The following is a 15452-nucleotide window of genomic DNA, read 5'->3' on the forward strand; positions in this document are numbered from 1 at the left end:
CTCAGAGGAGCTGGGAGAGGCCACTATGCCTGAATTTGAGCAGAGGCCAATGGGGGAGCTCCAGTCATGGAGGTTGACAGAGGGCACGGGAGGACGAGAGGCTTGGTCCAGCAGGTATCTAAGAGGGCTTCAGTGTGAATGGAGACGAGAGAGAGGCCTGGGGAGGGGTGTATGTAGGAGGGCGACGAGGTGGAGCTCTTGCCCGCTCGGGAGCTCTCGGGCATGCCCAATGGGGAGGAGAGGAGGGCGAGGGAGGAGGCGCCCGACCGCATTCCGTGTAGAGGACGTCGAGGCGCCCTCGGGGGACATAATCCCGGCACCCAAGGTCGACGGGAGGCCTCGGAATGGGCATGCTACAGTGCAGGAGAGCACTGTAGCATGCTCCAGTGCGTGAGCTCTGCATGCCATGGCATAAAATATGTGTCATGGGCATGTCCATTTGTGTCTAGGGGTTCCAAGGGAGTGTAAACAATGGGGAAGATGCATTGGATGCTCTGGTAATCCTTTGGAGTGAGAGAGGGGTGGAGAAGAAGAGGAAACAATGATGTTTAGAGGGGTAAAGTGAGGGTTTTCACCCCTCAATCATTGAGCTCTGGATGAATGGGTGTTACTGGACGTAGGTGATAATCACACACACCTTTGGTAAAAAATTAAGGCAAAGGAGAATAGTGGAAGGGGTCAAAATAGTGGTTTTGGCAAAGTGCCAAAAGGTGTTTGATGCTAGTTTGGTCAAGCAAATTGATTCCACTTGACATGAGATTTAACAGGATCAAATAGCATATATAATAGAGGAGTATCACCAAGTTTGAGTCCATTTGAAGAAAGTTGCCAATGTAACTTTAGCAAACCTTAGAAATCAACAGAAATAGATTTTCCAAGATTTAGTCATGCAACTCTTTTCTCTTTGATGCACCACTTGGTTTAGTGTCATCATTTGGGGATTTGAGCCTGTACACAAAAATTGAGATCAAAAGGAGAAAGTTGGCAATGTAGAGTTGTTCAAACTTGGATCTGGACAGAGATGGTTTTGGGGCACTTTGATCAACGTATCTTGTTCTAAAACTTGTGCCATTTGGTGTAGATTAAGAATTAGATCATTTGAGAAGGTGTACCAAGTTTCAGAGTATTTGGACATGTTTGGCAATGTAAAGTTGCTCGAACTACAAAATGGACAGAGGTAGTTTTGAGGGGTTTTGGTGATGTTATCTTGTTCTCCAAGACATGAGACTTGACAAGATCACCAAATAGGGAATTTGTGACATTCTAGAATTTTCTTCGAATTTACAAAGAATATTTTCTTTGTAGATATTTCAAAAGCTTGAAATATCCAGAAAGTGTTTCTGATGGATTTGACCAATATTTTGAACATTACCATGTGTTGACACTCTTATATATGGACCGTACATGTCCACTGAGCTTCCCCAAATTTTATCAAATATTTTTGAAACATGAAAATAATTTTTACCTATTAAAGACCATTTCTGGCCTTAAGAAAAAGCCTTTAAATAAAATAGTAAAATAACTTTTAAAATAATATTTTTGTGGTTTTGGGGAGTTCTATATCTAATAGGAGTCAAATATAATTTTTTAAAGATTTTTCACACCCTTAATTAAGTACTTGTAGTTCAAGTCTCAATTCAGGGGTTTTTGGAAAACCTAATTTAGAAAATACTTCTTGGCCAAATTATTTTTGTAAGAAAATACTATTCTGTTCTATACACATGGCATGATCATTGGACAAAGTTTTGGATCAAGGAGAAGGATTATAAGAGTTAGAGGATTTATTTGATTTTAGAGCACTTGCAAACAGCAGACAAAAATCCAATCAAGCAAAGACCAAAACACTCAAAAGTTTTTGTCAAACCACATTCTATCATGATTTATTAGCTTAAGTGTTGTGACATGAAAATCAGGATGTGATAGTAAATTAATCACGTGACTGTCCCTTTGCAACCACTCAATACTTGACTCGTGTTATCATGCGAGCCTTGATCATTGCACTTCAAAAAAAAGGAGAATAATGATGGAGGTTTAAAAGAAGACAAAAGTGGAAGAAAGTCTCACACCAATGTTGCTGCCCATTACTTCACTAAGCATGGAAAGGCCTTATAATCAATGTTAGTGCACAGAGTAGAAATTGCCATGCAACAGATACACTACAATTATGAATGTATGAAATCCCTCTAATGGACTAGTGTGGTGTGCATCCAACTTGCTTGCTCATGAAGACCTAAATCATTTTGAGAAAACTCATCATGGAAATATGCAAGCCAAGTTCGATAATGTGAAAATCTCCAACTACTTTCTAAACGTAAAACATATGAAAACTCTCTATATGGAAATACAATGTGCTACTTTGAAGCACATATGTCTTCCAAAAGGATAGTAGCGTGCTCCTCTGTCTTTTTCTCTCCTTTGTTTATTTCTCTTTTTTTAGTGGCTTGCATGGCTCTTTCTTTTTTATTTGTTAATGGCCTTCATGGATCTTTTTTATTCCTCGTTGCTAAGGGAAACACTCTGTAATGAATATCAGTACAATAACTGTACTCATAATTTGACAAGTAGTAAACATGATGCAAAAACATACGAGCTCCTCATGCTGACCCTAACGTACGGGTTAACCGGCACCCCTTATATCCAGTCATATCTAGGACAGATATGGGAAGGCTCGGGCGTGTCCGCCACGTCGAAAACGATAGGCTGGACCAACCAAAAATTGCACCAAATCCCCCATCCCGACCTTGATGGACCATCCATTTTTCTCTCCACATTTCTCCCTCGTCGGTGTTGGCCCTTCCCTAGCCCCGCAGCTGTACTGAGTCCTCGGCGTCGTCTGCACCGTAAAAAAAGTCCTTCCCTCCCGACTCACCTTCACGAACATTGTCGTCGGGCCGAACATTGTCGCGGTACGTCCGGCTACTCTCGGAGTGCACCTCGCCCTCTATGTGTTCGACACATTGTGTGTCTAATTTTTTATGATTGTTTTGTAGGTAAAACAATGGATTTGGATGGTTCCTCAAATGAGGGGGATGGACTCACGGAGCATGATGAATTAATTCAAAGGAGTTCTTCAATCTATCGGATTCGGACGAAGAAGCGGAGATGATGATGAGCATGAGCATCCAACAGGAAATGAATCTGAAGGTGGAACACATTCTAAACTTTAAGGGTTCAATCAAAGGAAGAAGAGTTCAACATAGAGACTCTGGAGCACGGCTGCTCTACAAGGACTACTTTGATCATGTACCAACAATTCCTAATGACATCGCAAAAAAAAAAAACAATTCCTGATGAATCGTTTTGTGGACGCTTTGGTATGCACAAACCCTTGTTTTTGCACGTCCCACGTGTCACACCCTTCTGGTCCGGGACATTGAAATTCGGGTCCCATGTGTCAGACACACCTCAGTCGACTATCCTGCTGAGTCCTTTGGCCCAAGTCCGTCCGTTTTTCCCCACCCCTCCGATCCCAAACCATGGCTACCACCTCCGGCGGCGGGGCCGCCGGCGACCCCGCTGCGTCCTCACCAGCGCCGAGCCAACCACAGCATCCGACACCCCGCATCTCTCACATCGTCCGCACCTACCTCGACCTCTCCTCCAATTCCAAGAAGCGCCGCGCCGCCCGTAAGAACCAGCTCAAGCCCGGCGGCGTAGAGACTTCCGCCGCCGGAGAAAACAAGGGATGCGGCCCCTCTGGGGCCGCCTCGTTGGAGCATTCGCGGCTGCTCCGGGAGCTGGGCATCCGGGTCTCCCGCTACACGAACGAGGAGCGCCGCGATATCATCACCCGCTACATGCAGAAGCGGAGCGGCCGCCAGGGCGTTAACCGCGCCGCCGCTAAGGTGGGATTCTTTGTGACGAGGTCTGGTTTGGGGGCTAGTTGGACTGGGGAGGTCATGGTTGTCAACTTAATTACTGCTGCCGTTGTTGCCTGCAGGTCCCGTCGAGGCAAGCCCTGGCGGAGCGGCGCCGGAGGAGTGCCGGAGGGCAGTTCCTCGGCAAGGAGGACCTGCAGGTATAATCCGTGATGTTTTTGGGATTGCACATTGCAGGCAGGGTAGTGTAGCGGTGCCGGTGCGCTTTGCTTTGCTTTGCTTTGCCATCATCAAAGTTTCTGTTTTTGGGATCTGAAATTTCCCCTTTTCTGTTTGAGTTTCTAGATCAGGGAAAGTATGCGGGTGCTTGTTTATACTATAATCGTTTATACAAAGATGAGATTATATAGGCGTGCTTGTTTCTCCCAGACTGCAGATAAACCTGAAGAGAAGGCAGAAGAAGAGCCAGAATTGCCACCAGAAGTTGTTGCGAACGCTGGAGGAGTGCCCATAATTGGAATGGTCTTCGAGAGTGAAGAGAAAGCATGCAAGTATTATGTTAGTTATGCAGGAAATGTGGGATTTAGTGTCCGAAAAGGATTGTGGGATAAAACAGCAAAAAGTGGCAGTAGATCAAGGTTTTATGTCTGTTCCAGAGAGGGCTTTCGCGCAAAGAATTTGCCCAAGAGACCTTGCCCGGAGACGAGGACGGGTTGCCCTGCACGATTTTCTATCATGTTAACGCCCAGTGGAAAATACCGAGTGACAGAATTTGTGCAGGATCATAATCACCAGCTTGCTGGTCCAATTGATATTGGAATGCTGAAGTCGCAAAGATTATTGTCCAAGGTTCAATCTGGAAATGGAAATGCCATAAGCATTCCTTCAAGGTACAAGAATTATCTTCGGACCAAGTCTACAAAAGATATGAACGCAGGGGATTTTGGAGCTCTTACAGATTATTTTCGAAGTATGAAGAGTGATAATCCATCTTTTTACTATGCCATCCAGGTGGATGAAAATGACAAAGCTGCCAATGTCTTCTGGGCTGATGCAAGATCAATCTTCGACTATCATTATTTCAGTGATGTGATCTGCTTTGATATGACCTACAAACTGAATGACTACAGCAGGCCACTAGCTTTTATTTTGGGTATGAACCATCATAGGCAAATGGTCATATTTGGTGCTGCTTTCCTGTATGATGAAACGGCTGAATCTTTCAAGTGGCTTCTTGAGACCTTTAAGAGTGCCATGTGTGGGAAACAGCCAAAGACAATTTTGACAGATCGATCTGCTGCTTTGAAGGAAGCGCTAGACCTCGCTTGGCCTGGTACAGTTCACCGTTATTGCTTGTGGCAAATATACCAGGATGCAGCTAAGTCCTTGGCGCATGTTTTCTGTATTTCAGAAGAATTCACACATGATTTTAGCCATTGTGTATTTGATGTCGAGGATGGCCAAGAGTTTGTTGAGACATGGAATGTGATAATGGAGAAATACAACCTTAAAGAAAACAAATTGTTAAATGAGCTTTACGAAGGCAGAGAAAATTGGGCCTTGCCATACGGCCGACAAATATTCTCTGGGGACATTAAAAGCATGGTACGAGCAGAAACCTTAGGCATAAGGATGAAAGAATACTTGGGTTGTGAGAAAGAGCTGTCTCCTTTTTTGAAGTTTTTTGAAAGTTCAGTTGAGAAGAGGAGACAGGAAGAGATACAAGCTGATTACCAAGCCAGCCAAAGGGAACCAAGAACACCTCTGCCACTGCTCTGGCAGGCTGCAAACTTGTATACACCAATAAATTTTGAGTTATTTAGGAAAGAGTATGAAGAGTGCATGGACTGTATGGTTTACGGTTGCGGCGAGTTCGGCTCTCTTTCAGAGTATATGATTACTGTTAAAAACAGAACGAAAGAACAACTTGTGCGGTTTGATTCATCAGATGGCACGGTTGCATGCACTTGTAAAAAATTTGAAACTGCTGGAATTTTATGCTGCCATATATTAAAGGTATATGAACTGAAGAATGTTAAAGAGATCCCCCCACAGTATCTTCTTAAGAGATGGAGTAAAGATGCAAAGTTGGGGACCGTTCATGAAATCGATGGGTTTAGTTTTGACAGTCATATAGGATCTTGTGTTCCAGAGCGTTATGCAGCTCTTTGTCGTTTGTTCTATAAGATTGCTTCTAAGGCTGCAGCGAACGTAGAGACATTTTCAATGGTCGCAAGCCAGTCGGATCAACTTAATGAAGGAATTGAACGAACTTTGCAATCAACATTAGCTGCTAAGTCATCTGTTGTCCATTCCATCAAGGATCAGTTAACTCGTATGGCTCAAAATGATTATCCCCTTGGTAATAGCAGTGAGGCTCAGAAATCTACCGGAAAGAAGATGAGTGAAGTTACTCATCGTGGAAATTGTCAGGAAACCAATAAAAGGCAGAAACAAAGAAGAGGTGTCTCTGCAGTTTATTTCTTTATAGATGTGAACTCTTTTTATACACTTGTACATGTAAATTTAAACATTTTCTTTTGCATGCTATGAAAATAGGGCATTCTGGCGAAGCAGCTGCAGGACCAAGGGAAAGGGAAGTGAATGTTACGGATCAGTTCCTACCAGATCAACTAATGCAGGTGAATTCTTCAACATGAACACACGATTCCTATTATTTTCATGTGGCCTTGTGAATGTGGTTTGGCTTCTCTCTGTATTGTGCAGGGACATTATGTACTTGGCCATAACTTTGGTATTAGTACCTCACAGAACATTCGTGACGATTTGAACCAATTTGGTCAGGTTTGTGTTCATCTCTTGATAACAATGTATAGTCGTGTCGATTAGTTATCAGGTTTATCAGGTTCTTGTGGGCATGCAGGCTTCTGCAGTTCCAATCCTGCAACAGCAGCCATTCCCTGGGAATGGTCCACTAACCGAAACCCAAGTGAGTTGTTTGGAATCAGTGATTGTAAAAGAGAAACTTATGTTTGATACTCCCTCCGTCCGGAAATACTTGTCGAAGAAATGCATAAAAATGAATGTTCTAGAACTAAAATACATCTAGATACATCCATTCCTCCGACGAGTATTTTCGGACGTAGGGAGTATCTTTTTGAAGCATTTGACCTTTCTTGTCCACTTAATGAAGTAGTAATTGTTTAATTCTGAAGTCCGGACTCAGGTATGGTTCATACCGTTCTTGATGCCGTAGTTACTGAAGTGAGCGTAAATCTTGCAGGCCTATACTGGTGACATGCACGCATTGCAATTCATGGAGACGAATCCCCAGATCGACCATGAGAATGGAGAGGAGGGTCAGTCGTCGATACCGGTGTGGGATTTTCTATGATGTACGACTTCACATCACTTGTGTATACCACTACGGCTATTACTTGTGATTGCCTGACCGCAACCTGTCAGCCTGTCCTACATTTGCCACCAGGTTTGAAGAACGTAGAACCACTACTGAGTTTCCATGATGAGTTTTTTCTCCAAATACTGCCGTTTGGCTTAGATAACTGCCGTTCAGTGTAATGCCCTGAGTGCAATCCCAAAGGGATCTTTTGTATGTAACTGGCTGCCTTGTACGTAGTACGTACAACATTTGGCTGATTGCCGGAATGCCAAAGAAATGTCAAAACTGTATTTCTCATATCCTTTCCCAGCACTCCAGTTCTCCAACATCTGCTGGAATATGGATTGTGAAAAAGCAAAAAAGAAGAAAGACCGAAACTATTCTTTGTTGATTCACAGTGATCAGCAGTATCTCCGGTAACAAGAATGAGTTTGTAACAAGCCAATTCGGCGAGCATGTACGAACACAGCAAAGCCGTAAGAGCCAATTTGGCGAGCATGTACACAACACAGCAATGCCGTAAGAAACAATTTGGCGAGCATGTACACAACACACAAGAACGCGCACACAAGAAGCAGAACGCCCTCACCGTGCTCCAGGGTGCCCTGAAAATGCAGGCGGCATCAGACGAAGAACATCTTGTCCCTGAGATCCGGGTGCACGCGCAGCTCCGGGAACTCGACGGCCTGGAACTGCGCCTGGAACTGCAGGGACGCCATCCTGCTGTCGCAGTAGTCCCTGCCGCGGTAGGCCGCGATGTCGGCGTACTTGATGGGCGCCGTCAGCGACACCGGCTTGGTGCAGCGAGCGAACACGAAGCACATGCTGTACACCAGCTTCTGCAGGTCCACGCGCTTGAAGCCGTTATCGTCCTCCAGCATGTAGTAGTGCGTGGGCCGGCTCGTCCCGTGCAGCCCGTCGTGGCTGCAGAGGAAGAAATCCTCCTCCTCCGATTGGTCGACCACGACGGTGTCGACGACCGTGCCAGGGAGCACATTGCCATTCGTTGTCTGCAGCTCATTTTCGTCCTTGGGGAACAGTCGCGTGTGGTGTCGCTTCTTGGCCACGACCACTGTGATCGTCGGCGAGTAGTCGTCCTCGCAGATACCTTTCTTCATGGACACTAGCTCCTCCTTGCGGACCATATCGAACTGCTCGTCGCTCACGCCATCGCGGAAGTAAATGATCTTGTCTGGCTTGAAGCCGCCGTTCCTCTCCTTGTAGACTTGGATGAGCTCCTTACACATGGTACCGAGGTTATCGATCTTCTCCTTGCGGCCCTTCTGGGCATGGATTCTCGGCACGTACTGGCTGGCGCTAGGGCAATCCATGGACGCCACAACAGCTGCTATCGACGGACTCACCGTGTCTCCTGGAGGCGGGTGGTTCACGTCCGCTCCGATGAACATGAAGCGTGTGCCAGCCACCATTGGAAGCTCGTGAGATAGCTGCATGTTGCTTCCTCCGAGCTTGCTGTTGATCTTGAGGGCAAGGTTGGACAAGTACTGGTCCTGGCCCTTGCCTTCTTTGTTCGCCAGCTGGGTCAAGAGACACTGGGTTTGGATCCCCAGCTCTATCTCGCAGATCAGCTTCAGCGTCTTGTACCCAGGGTGCAGCTCAGACATCGGGCAGAAGAGGAGCTGCAGCTTCTGCCTCTTCTCCTCCGCAGCCTCCTTCGCTTTCCTGAGCTCCCTACGTAGTTTGTCCGGATCAGATAGCACCAACATTGCTGACTTGTGCACAAGGCTTGGCTCATAGGACATGGTAATACCAAGATTATTGCACTTGCTGACAATCTTTGCAATAAAGGCATCCCTGAAAAGAGTCTCCTGTCCACTGAAATCGAGCACGCCCCAGCACTCGAGAGACTGGCCTTCAAATATTTTGTGATCCTGGAGGTTCCACTGGCGGTTAGCAAGACGAATACTCAATTCTTTAGAGCCACCCAGTTTTAGCACTGGGGGGAGAAGGATCCTGCCGGTCACTTCTGTCATCTGTGTATCCAATGAAATCTTGAATTGCTCGCCTCTGTTTCCTCCTCTGCAAGTAAAATGATCGTTAGTACCCCGTAATAAAAATGAATTCCTTTCAATAATTATTCACTAAGCATCAGATCCTTTTTTGAAGAAACGCAAAGATCAGTTCCTTCCAAAGAAAGAAAATGACAGCAAATACTTAAGTAAGAATTACGTAAGTGGGCAGTGAATTGAAAAATATACTGATAACACAGTTAAACTTCAGATTTATTTCACACACATGTTCTGCTGTAGAGGTATTGTTAACACAGAAAAGAAAAACTATTGTATCAAACTTCTAGCAAATTATATTGCACTGGAATTACTTTCTAAGCAGCAAGTAAATTATGTGATATATTAGGTTTCTAGACTGAAAAAAGGAAAGAATGGATGGCCATGCGTATGCAGAAGTAGAAGGGTGCCCAAACACAAAATAGTTACCTGCAAGGCCCATCCAATCCATCATTAACCATTCGCTCAATCCTAATTTTCCGCTCATCTGATGGGGGTGGCCTCCTCGGTTCCTGGCTGGAATCCTTGGGATACTTCTGACATCTATGAAGCCTACAAAGCTCAATCGGGACATTGTTTGGCTTGTCCGTTCTCTTGCTCAAAACCAAGCATGGAAGCATCTTATACTGAATATCCTCCCCGTACTGCTGACGATAATACTGAACAAGCTCCCAACTCTTATCTACTTTGAACTCCTTGAAGGTTATCTGTTCAGCATTTTCAGCCGTCAAGTCTTGAACCTTGTACTTCCGAACTGTCGGCGCATCCCTTTTTCCTTCAGAGGACTTCTTCTGGTAACTCACGGTAATACACAGGCCTCTGAGCTGACTCTTCAAATATTCCCACTCTTCCTTGTCTAGAGCTGGACTACGGGGGTTAAGGTGGTTCCTTCTGCCAAAGCGCTTCAGCAAGTGCTCAACAAGATCCAGAACACGGCTTTCAGGTTTGCAGAAGTCCATAACTGAATAGTCCACACATAAGACTAGCCCTTGCTTGGTGGGTTTTAGGGTCTGCTTCGTTCCCCCTAGAGCTTGGACATGAACATGATTGGAGTCCTCAAGAACTAACCAGTGTGGTGAATATAACGTCTGCCCAATGATAATCTTTTCATAGCTGGAGGCTTGACGGACAATGACATCAAGAGCCTGCAAAACATTCCTAGGCACATGCTCATCAGAGGGTAACTGCAGCTTGTCCTTGAACTGTAGTGAGGCATTGTAGGTCCGTGACCGAACTGACACAAGGAGGGATAAACCTTCTGGCAGTTCGGCAAAGGAGTACAGATTGCCCTTGCCATCAGAAGCAACAGCTAATGAATTTGGAGACTGCTGAAGCATCTTCAAGAGTTGAGCCTTTACAAAATTCTGATCTGCCATGGAGAGCTCCAAGTCTCCTGATGCCTCTGGAGAAACTTGGGCGAGCTTGACACTGTAGTGAAAGATACTTGATTCCCCAAACTTGATGCTAAAGTGGTTCACCCAAAGTTTGACTTCTACCTCTTCAATGGGGCCAATTTTTCTGACTGAAGGGAGGAAAAACAACAGTTAGAAACAGCAAAGTTTTACACAAGGAAAGCAGTAACATAGAATGCTTGTCAAAGAGGGGGACTGTGGGATAAAAAAAAACTACAGTGTCTCAAATTAAAATGCTGAAGTAAATGTAGCTATAAGGAGAGGAAATCACTCAACGTTTCCAAGTTCAGATAGTAGATGGCCCCCTGCACTGCAATTTCATTTTAGTTCATACCCTTGCTACTACAAAAAGGTACCCCCAAAAGGCCAAAGTTCTTATCCATGCTGACTCCAAACCATAGCATGAAGCAACCGATCAATTGATGCATGCATGCAAGCCTACTTATGAAATAAAGCATTCCTAAGAAGAAAAAACCCGAAAGAATCAGATACAGTGAAAACCGAGGCTTTCTTGTCTTCTGATGAAGGATTCGGTAGTTCACCGATGTTATAAATGTTATGAAACCACATGGTGACATACCAAACTACTCAGGTTCCTCTAGTTCTATCTGACAAGATTTCCATTTATCTCATGTGATGTGCATCCTATCAAACAAACATCTGCCATCTCAAAATTACGGAACAGAGTTTACTAACAACAGTTTTAAAGTTCAGTTAACATAGTTGAGTTCATCACCACATTATCCTCCCACTTTTTCAAGCAAAACAGGACTGTAATGACCCTATCAAACTAAGAATCAAACGCTTCCTATGGATTCAAGACACAAGAGAATAAGGGGCATCAATAGCTGCCATAAGTACAGCTGTAATACAGACAATGCACCAAAGGGAACTTATCATACAGGGAGATAATCAGATAACTTTCATTCCTATTCACTTCAACCTATAAACCTTGGAGCACACATAGGCATTCGTAATACTACAACCGAACCGTATGAAACATGGGAAAACGCATAATCATGAGACAATGCAGGCATGCAGCACACGGAACTTATCATACAGAGAGACAGTCGTCATTCCAATATATCTAGATCCATAAAAATTGGAGCACATTAGGGCATGCAAAATACTACAAACAGAAACATACAAATACAAAGCACATTATGATGACCATGATCAAAATAAGAAACAACCTAAGATTACACCAATGCAAATGCTACTCTAAATCAGCATGCAACCAACAAAACTTGCAATTACAGGCCCGTAGTTTCAAACAAGATAGCAGTCCACGCTACTAGAACAGGGATGCCTGGACAAACTCGCCTCAGTCAACCACATGTGTGAAATTAAACAGCGATACTCTAATGACTAAACATCACGAAATCATTGATCACTTGATCGATCAACCCCGCCCATGTTTCGAACATTTCAGAGGAACGAACGAATCATGTCAGAGTTCACGAGGCTCGCAAGTACAATCAGGATACAGTACTACAAATGGTGCCCCCAAAAGGCCCAAAGTTCTTCTTCATGCTGACTCCAAACAATAGCATGACGCATTCATGCAAGCCTACTTGTGAAATAACAAATTCATAGAAAAATCCCAAATAGAATCAGATTTAGGTTTTTACTGGTGAAAACTCTGATGCTTTCATGTATTCTTGATAAAGGATACAGTAGTTAAATGATATCCTAAATGTTCGGATACAGTAGTTAAATGATATTCTAAATGTTCGAAACTACAAGGTGACATACCAAACTACCAAGGTTCCTCTAGTGCAATCTGACAGGATTCTTATCCCATATGCTCTGCATCCTCTCAAACAATCATTTGACATCTCAAAGTTGCAGAACAGAGGCTACCAACAACAGTTTAAGAGTTCAGTTAGCATGCAGGCGAATTCAACACCACATCTTCATCCCAGTTTTTCAAACAAAACAGGATTGTAATGACCCTATCAGAGCTAAGATTCAAACGCTTACTATGGATTCAAGATACAAGAGAATAAGATGTATTTACAGCTCTAATACAGACAATGCAGCAAAGGGAACTTATCAAACAGATAGATAATCGCCAATCCTATTATCTCGATCTATAAACCTGGAGTTCATAATACTGCAACAGAACCGTATAAAACTTCAGATACTGCGTAATCATGGACCAGAAACGAAATACGAAACAATCTGAGATCACACCGACGCAAATGCCACTCCAAAATTGCAATCACAGGCCCGTAATTTCAGAAGGTAAACAGCACGCCTGGAGAAACGCATCGCCCCTATCAACCACATACGTGAAATCAAACAGCGCAGGCCCCTGTTTCGAACATTTCAGAGAGGAACTACGGAATCATGCCAGAGTTCAGAAGGCTCGCATGTAAATCAGGGAACGGCGCTTACCACCAGGTCGCGACGGGCTCGCCACCTCCTTGGAGGGGATCTTCTTCGGCGACGGTGTCGCGGCGAACTGCTGGGGGTACTTGTCGCGACGCCGCTCTTCTTGCGGCGCGGGGTAGTACCCGCACGAACCGCGCCCTCCTCCGTGCCATCTGCTTGGGTAGTAGTCCTCCCCTCCGCCGCGGCCCTGGTATCCTCCATAAGGCCCGCCGACCCCGCCGTGATCTCCGCCGCCCGCGCCGCGACCCTGCTCTCCCCCATGGTGGTACGGGTCCCGAGGCCCATTGCTTCCCGAACCACGCCCTCCTCTTCCTCGGCTTCCGCTTGGATCCCCGCCGCCTCCGCCGGGGCTCTGGTATCTTCCGTAAGAGTTGTCGACCCTGCCGTAGTCCTCGCCGCCCGGGCCGCGGTTCCCGCCTCGCGCGTAAGAGCTGGCACCTCGGTCGCGGTCCGCGCCGCCTCCGCCGCGGTACTGGCCTAGGCCGCGAGAGGCGCCTCCTCCGCGGTTCTGGTCTCCGACGGGAGTCGAGCCGCCTCCGCGGGTCTCGTCAACCTCATCGCGGGGGCCTCTCCCGCCGGCGGGGGGAGCCGCTCGGCCGCCGCCGCGGCCCCGGTTCCTGCCGCCTCCGCCGCCCCTCTTATCTCCGGAATCTCTCCCTCCGTCGCGGCCTCCACCGCCGCCACCGCCGCGTCGGTTAGCCATCTCCACGCCGAGGTGGGGCGGCCGAAGCAGCGGCCGATTGGTGGAATTGGGTTGGGTTTTGGGGGGATTTCCCAAACTTGTGGAAGGGGGAGGAGGCGGGGATGGAACGGCTCGGCCGTTGCGAGTGGGACCCGCTACATATAGCGGCGCGAGCCAACGCGAGACGATTTTTGAGGCGAAATGTCGTCTTTACCCCCCTGGTTTTAAGCTAGCAGGCTACCAGTTTCGAAAAAGCCCATTTGCCTGCTGCCGCGCGTCTCGTCGCGTACACACAGACCGCTTTTACCATCTTACCCCTCAAGATCCTCTTCTTTCTTTTCTCTTGTCGAAATAACCCTCAAGATCATCATCGATGGACTTCTTTCACTAAGTGTGCTTGCCATCGTTGAATAATTGTCACTGTTTCATGTTATTATGTCATTACTGTATATGTATCTGTTGATCGACATTTATAGTTTTATTGTTTCTTTCTGGAGTTGGGTTTGGATCTTACCAAAGTAAAATACATAGTAGGTCATTCAGCTTGCGTCAAAGGTCATATGGTCCTATGATGTTTGGTCCACAGAATACCTTGGTTTCTTGGTAACGCATAAGAGAATCGTGCCTTGCTTCATTAAGAAAAAGGGTCGCGCTAACTGCCACACGTGTGGCACGAAGGGAAACGCACCACACGTCTCTAATGTAAACAGATTGCCACGTCATCGCATGCATGCATGCAGGAATCTTTTTGGATTTTCAGTTTTTAAAATGTTTTATCTCTTAAATGAAAAATCCGATTGAAAATCCGTTTTCACCATTAAATCCCTCGCGATGAGATCTTCGAAACTAGATCCCATGTTGATATGTTTTGATGAAATTTTTTTTGGATTAAAAGTTGCCATGTCTATTACATATGAATTGCCATGAAGTTTACACTGAAGTTGCCATGATATGTTTCAGCTATTTTCTTCTACATTTAAAAGTAAATTTTGACATTTATAAAACGGGGAATTAAGAAACTAGACTTGCCATGAACCATAAACTAAAATTGCCATGATACATGCACGTAAAATTGCCATGGTTCATACAAAAATTAATTTTCATGATCAAAGTGCTGGAATTGCCATCATCAAAATACTAAAATTGCCATGATCTACAAACTAAAATTGCCACATGGCAACTTTAGTTTAAGCCCTATGGCAACTGCAGTGTAAACATCGTGGCAACTTCTGGCAAAAAAAAAATCCGTCGAAACATATCAACATGGGGTCTAGTTTTGAAGATCTCGTCGAGACGGATTTAATGATGAAAACGGATTTTTAGTTTGCTTTTTTATTTAGGAGGTACAACATTTTTAAGCCAAAAATCAAAAAAAATCTGCTGATGTCATCTATTCATACGTGGCAAAATGAGTGGTGATGGAGACGTGTGGACGATGTGCAAACGCCCACACATGTGGGCGTTAACATTTTCGAAGAAAAAAAGAACAAGTACATCAAGTTACATAACAGAACAAAAAAGACGGGTGGATTACTCGTGAACATCCACACATATACACTCACATTGTTTAAGACACCATGCTTCCTTTTTTTTTTGCAGGAGAATAATAGGTATTACTCAAACCAGGCCATCTCGGTCTCGGTTACAAGGTTCTAACAAGAAATTTAGACCTGAGCCTAACCATACTGTAGTTCTGGGCTCACTCCTACCATACGATGACATTGCATCACTAGCACAATTATGAGTAAGTTTGGT

The 15452-nt window shown here is 45.1% G+C and overlaps 2 protein-coding genes across 2 annotated transcripts; one reads left to right on the forward strand and one right to left on the reverse strand.

Annotated features, from left to right (window-relative positions):
- The first annotated feature begins 3432 nt into the window (after positions 1 to 3432).
- Positions 3433 to 7476, forward strand: LOC123046430 (protein FAR1-RELATED SEQUENCE 5). Its single transcript, XM_044469798.1, has 7 exons — positions 3433 to 3845; positions 3941 to 4018; positions 4248 to 6282; positions 6378 to 6460; positions 6546 to 6623; positions 6703 to 6768; positions 7063 to 7476. The coding sequence occupies exons 1-7, from the start codon at positions 3477 to 3479 to the stop codon at positions 7171 to 7173; spliced, it is 2820 nt and encodes a 939-aa protein (XP_044325733.1). The 5' UTR covers positions 3433 to 3476; the 3' UTR covers positions 7174 to 7476.
- On the reverse strand, positions 7323 to 14019 carry LOC123046429 (protein argonaute 2). Its single transcript, XM_044469797.1, has 3 exons — positions 13019 to 14019; positions 9636 to 10728; positions 7323 to 9219 (listed from the first exon to the last, which is right to left on the reverse strand). The coding sequence occupies exons 1-3, from the start codon at positions 13716 to 13718 to the stop codon at positions 7803 to 7805; spliced, it is 3210 nt and encodes a 1069-aa protein (XP_044325732.1). The 5' UTR covers positions 13719 to 14019; the 3' UTR covers positions 7323 to 7802.
- Between the last annotated feature and the right edge of the window lie 1433 nt (positions 14020 to 15452).

This window comes from Triticum aestivum, chromosome 2B (genome assembly GCF_018294505.1).
Source record: "Triticum aestivum cultivar Chinese Spring chromosome 2B, IWGSC CS RefSeq v2.1, whole genome shotgun sequence".
NCBI classification, from domain to species: domain Eukaryota; kingdom Viridiplantae; phylum Streptophyta; class Magnoliopsida; order Poales; family Poaceae; genus Triticum; species Triticum aestivum.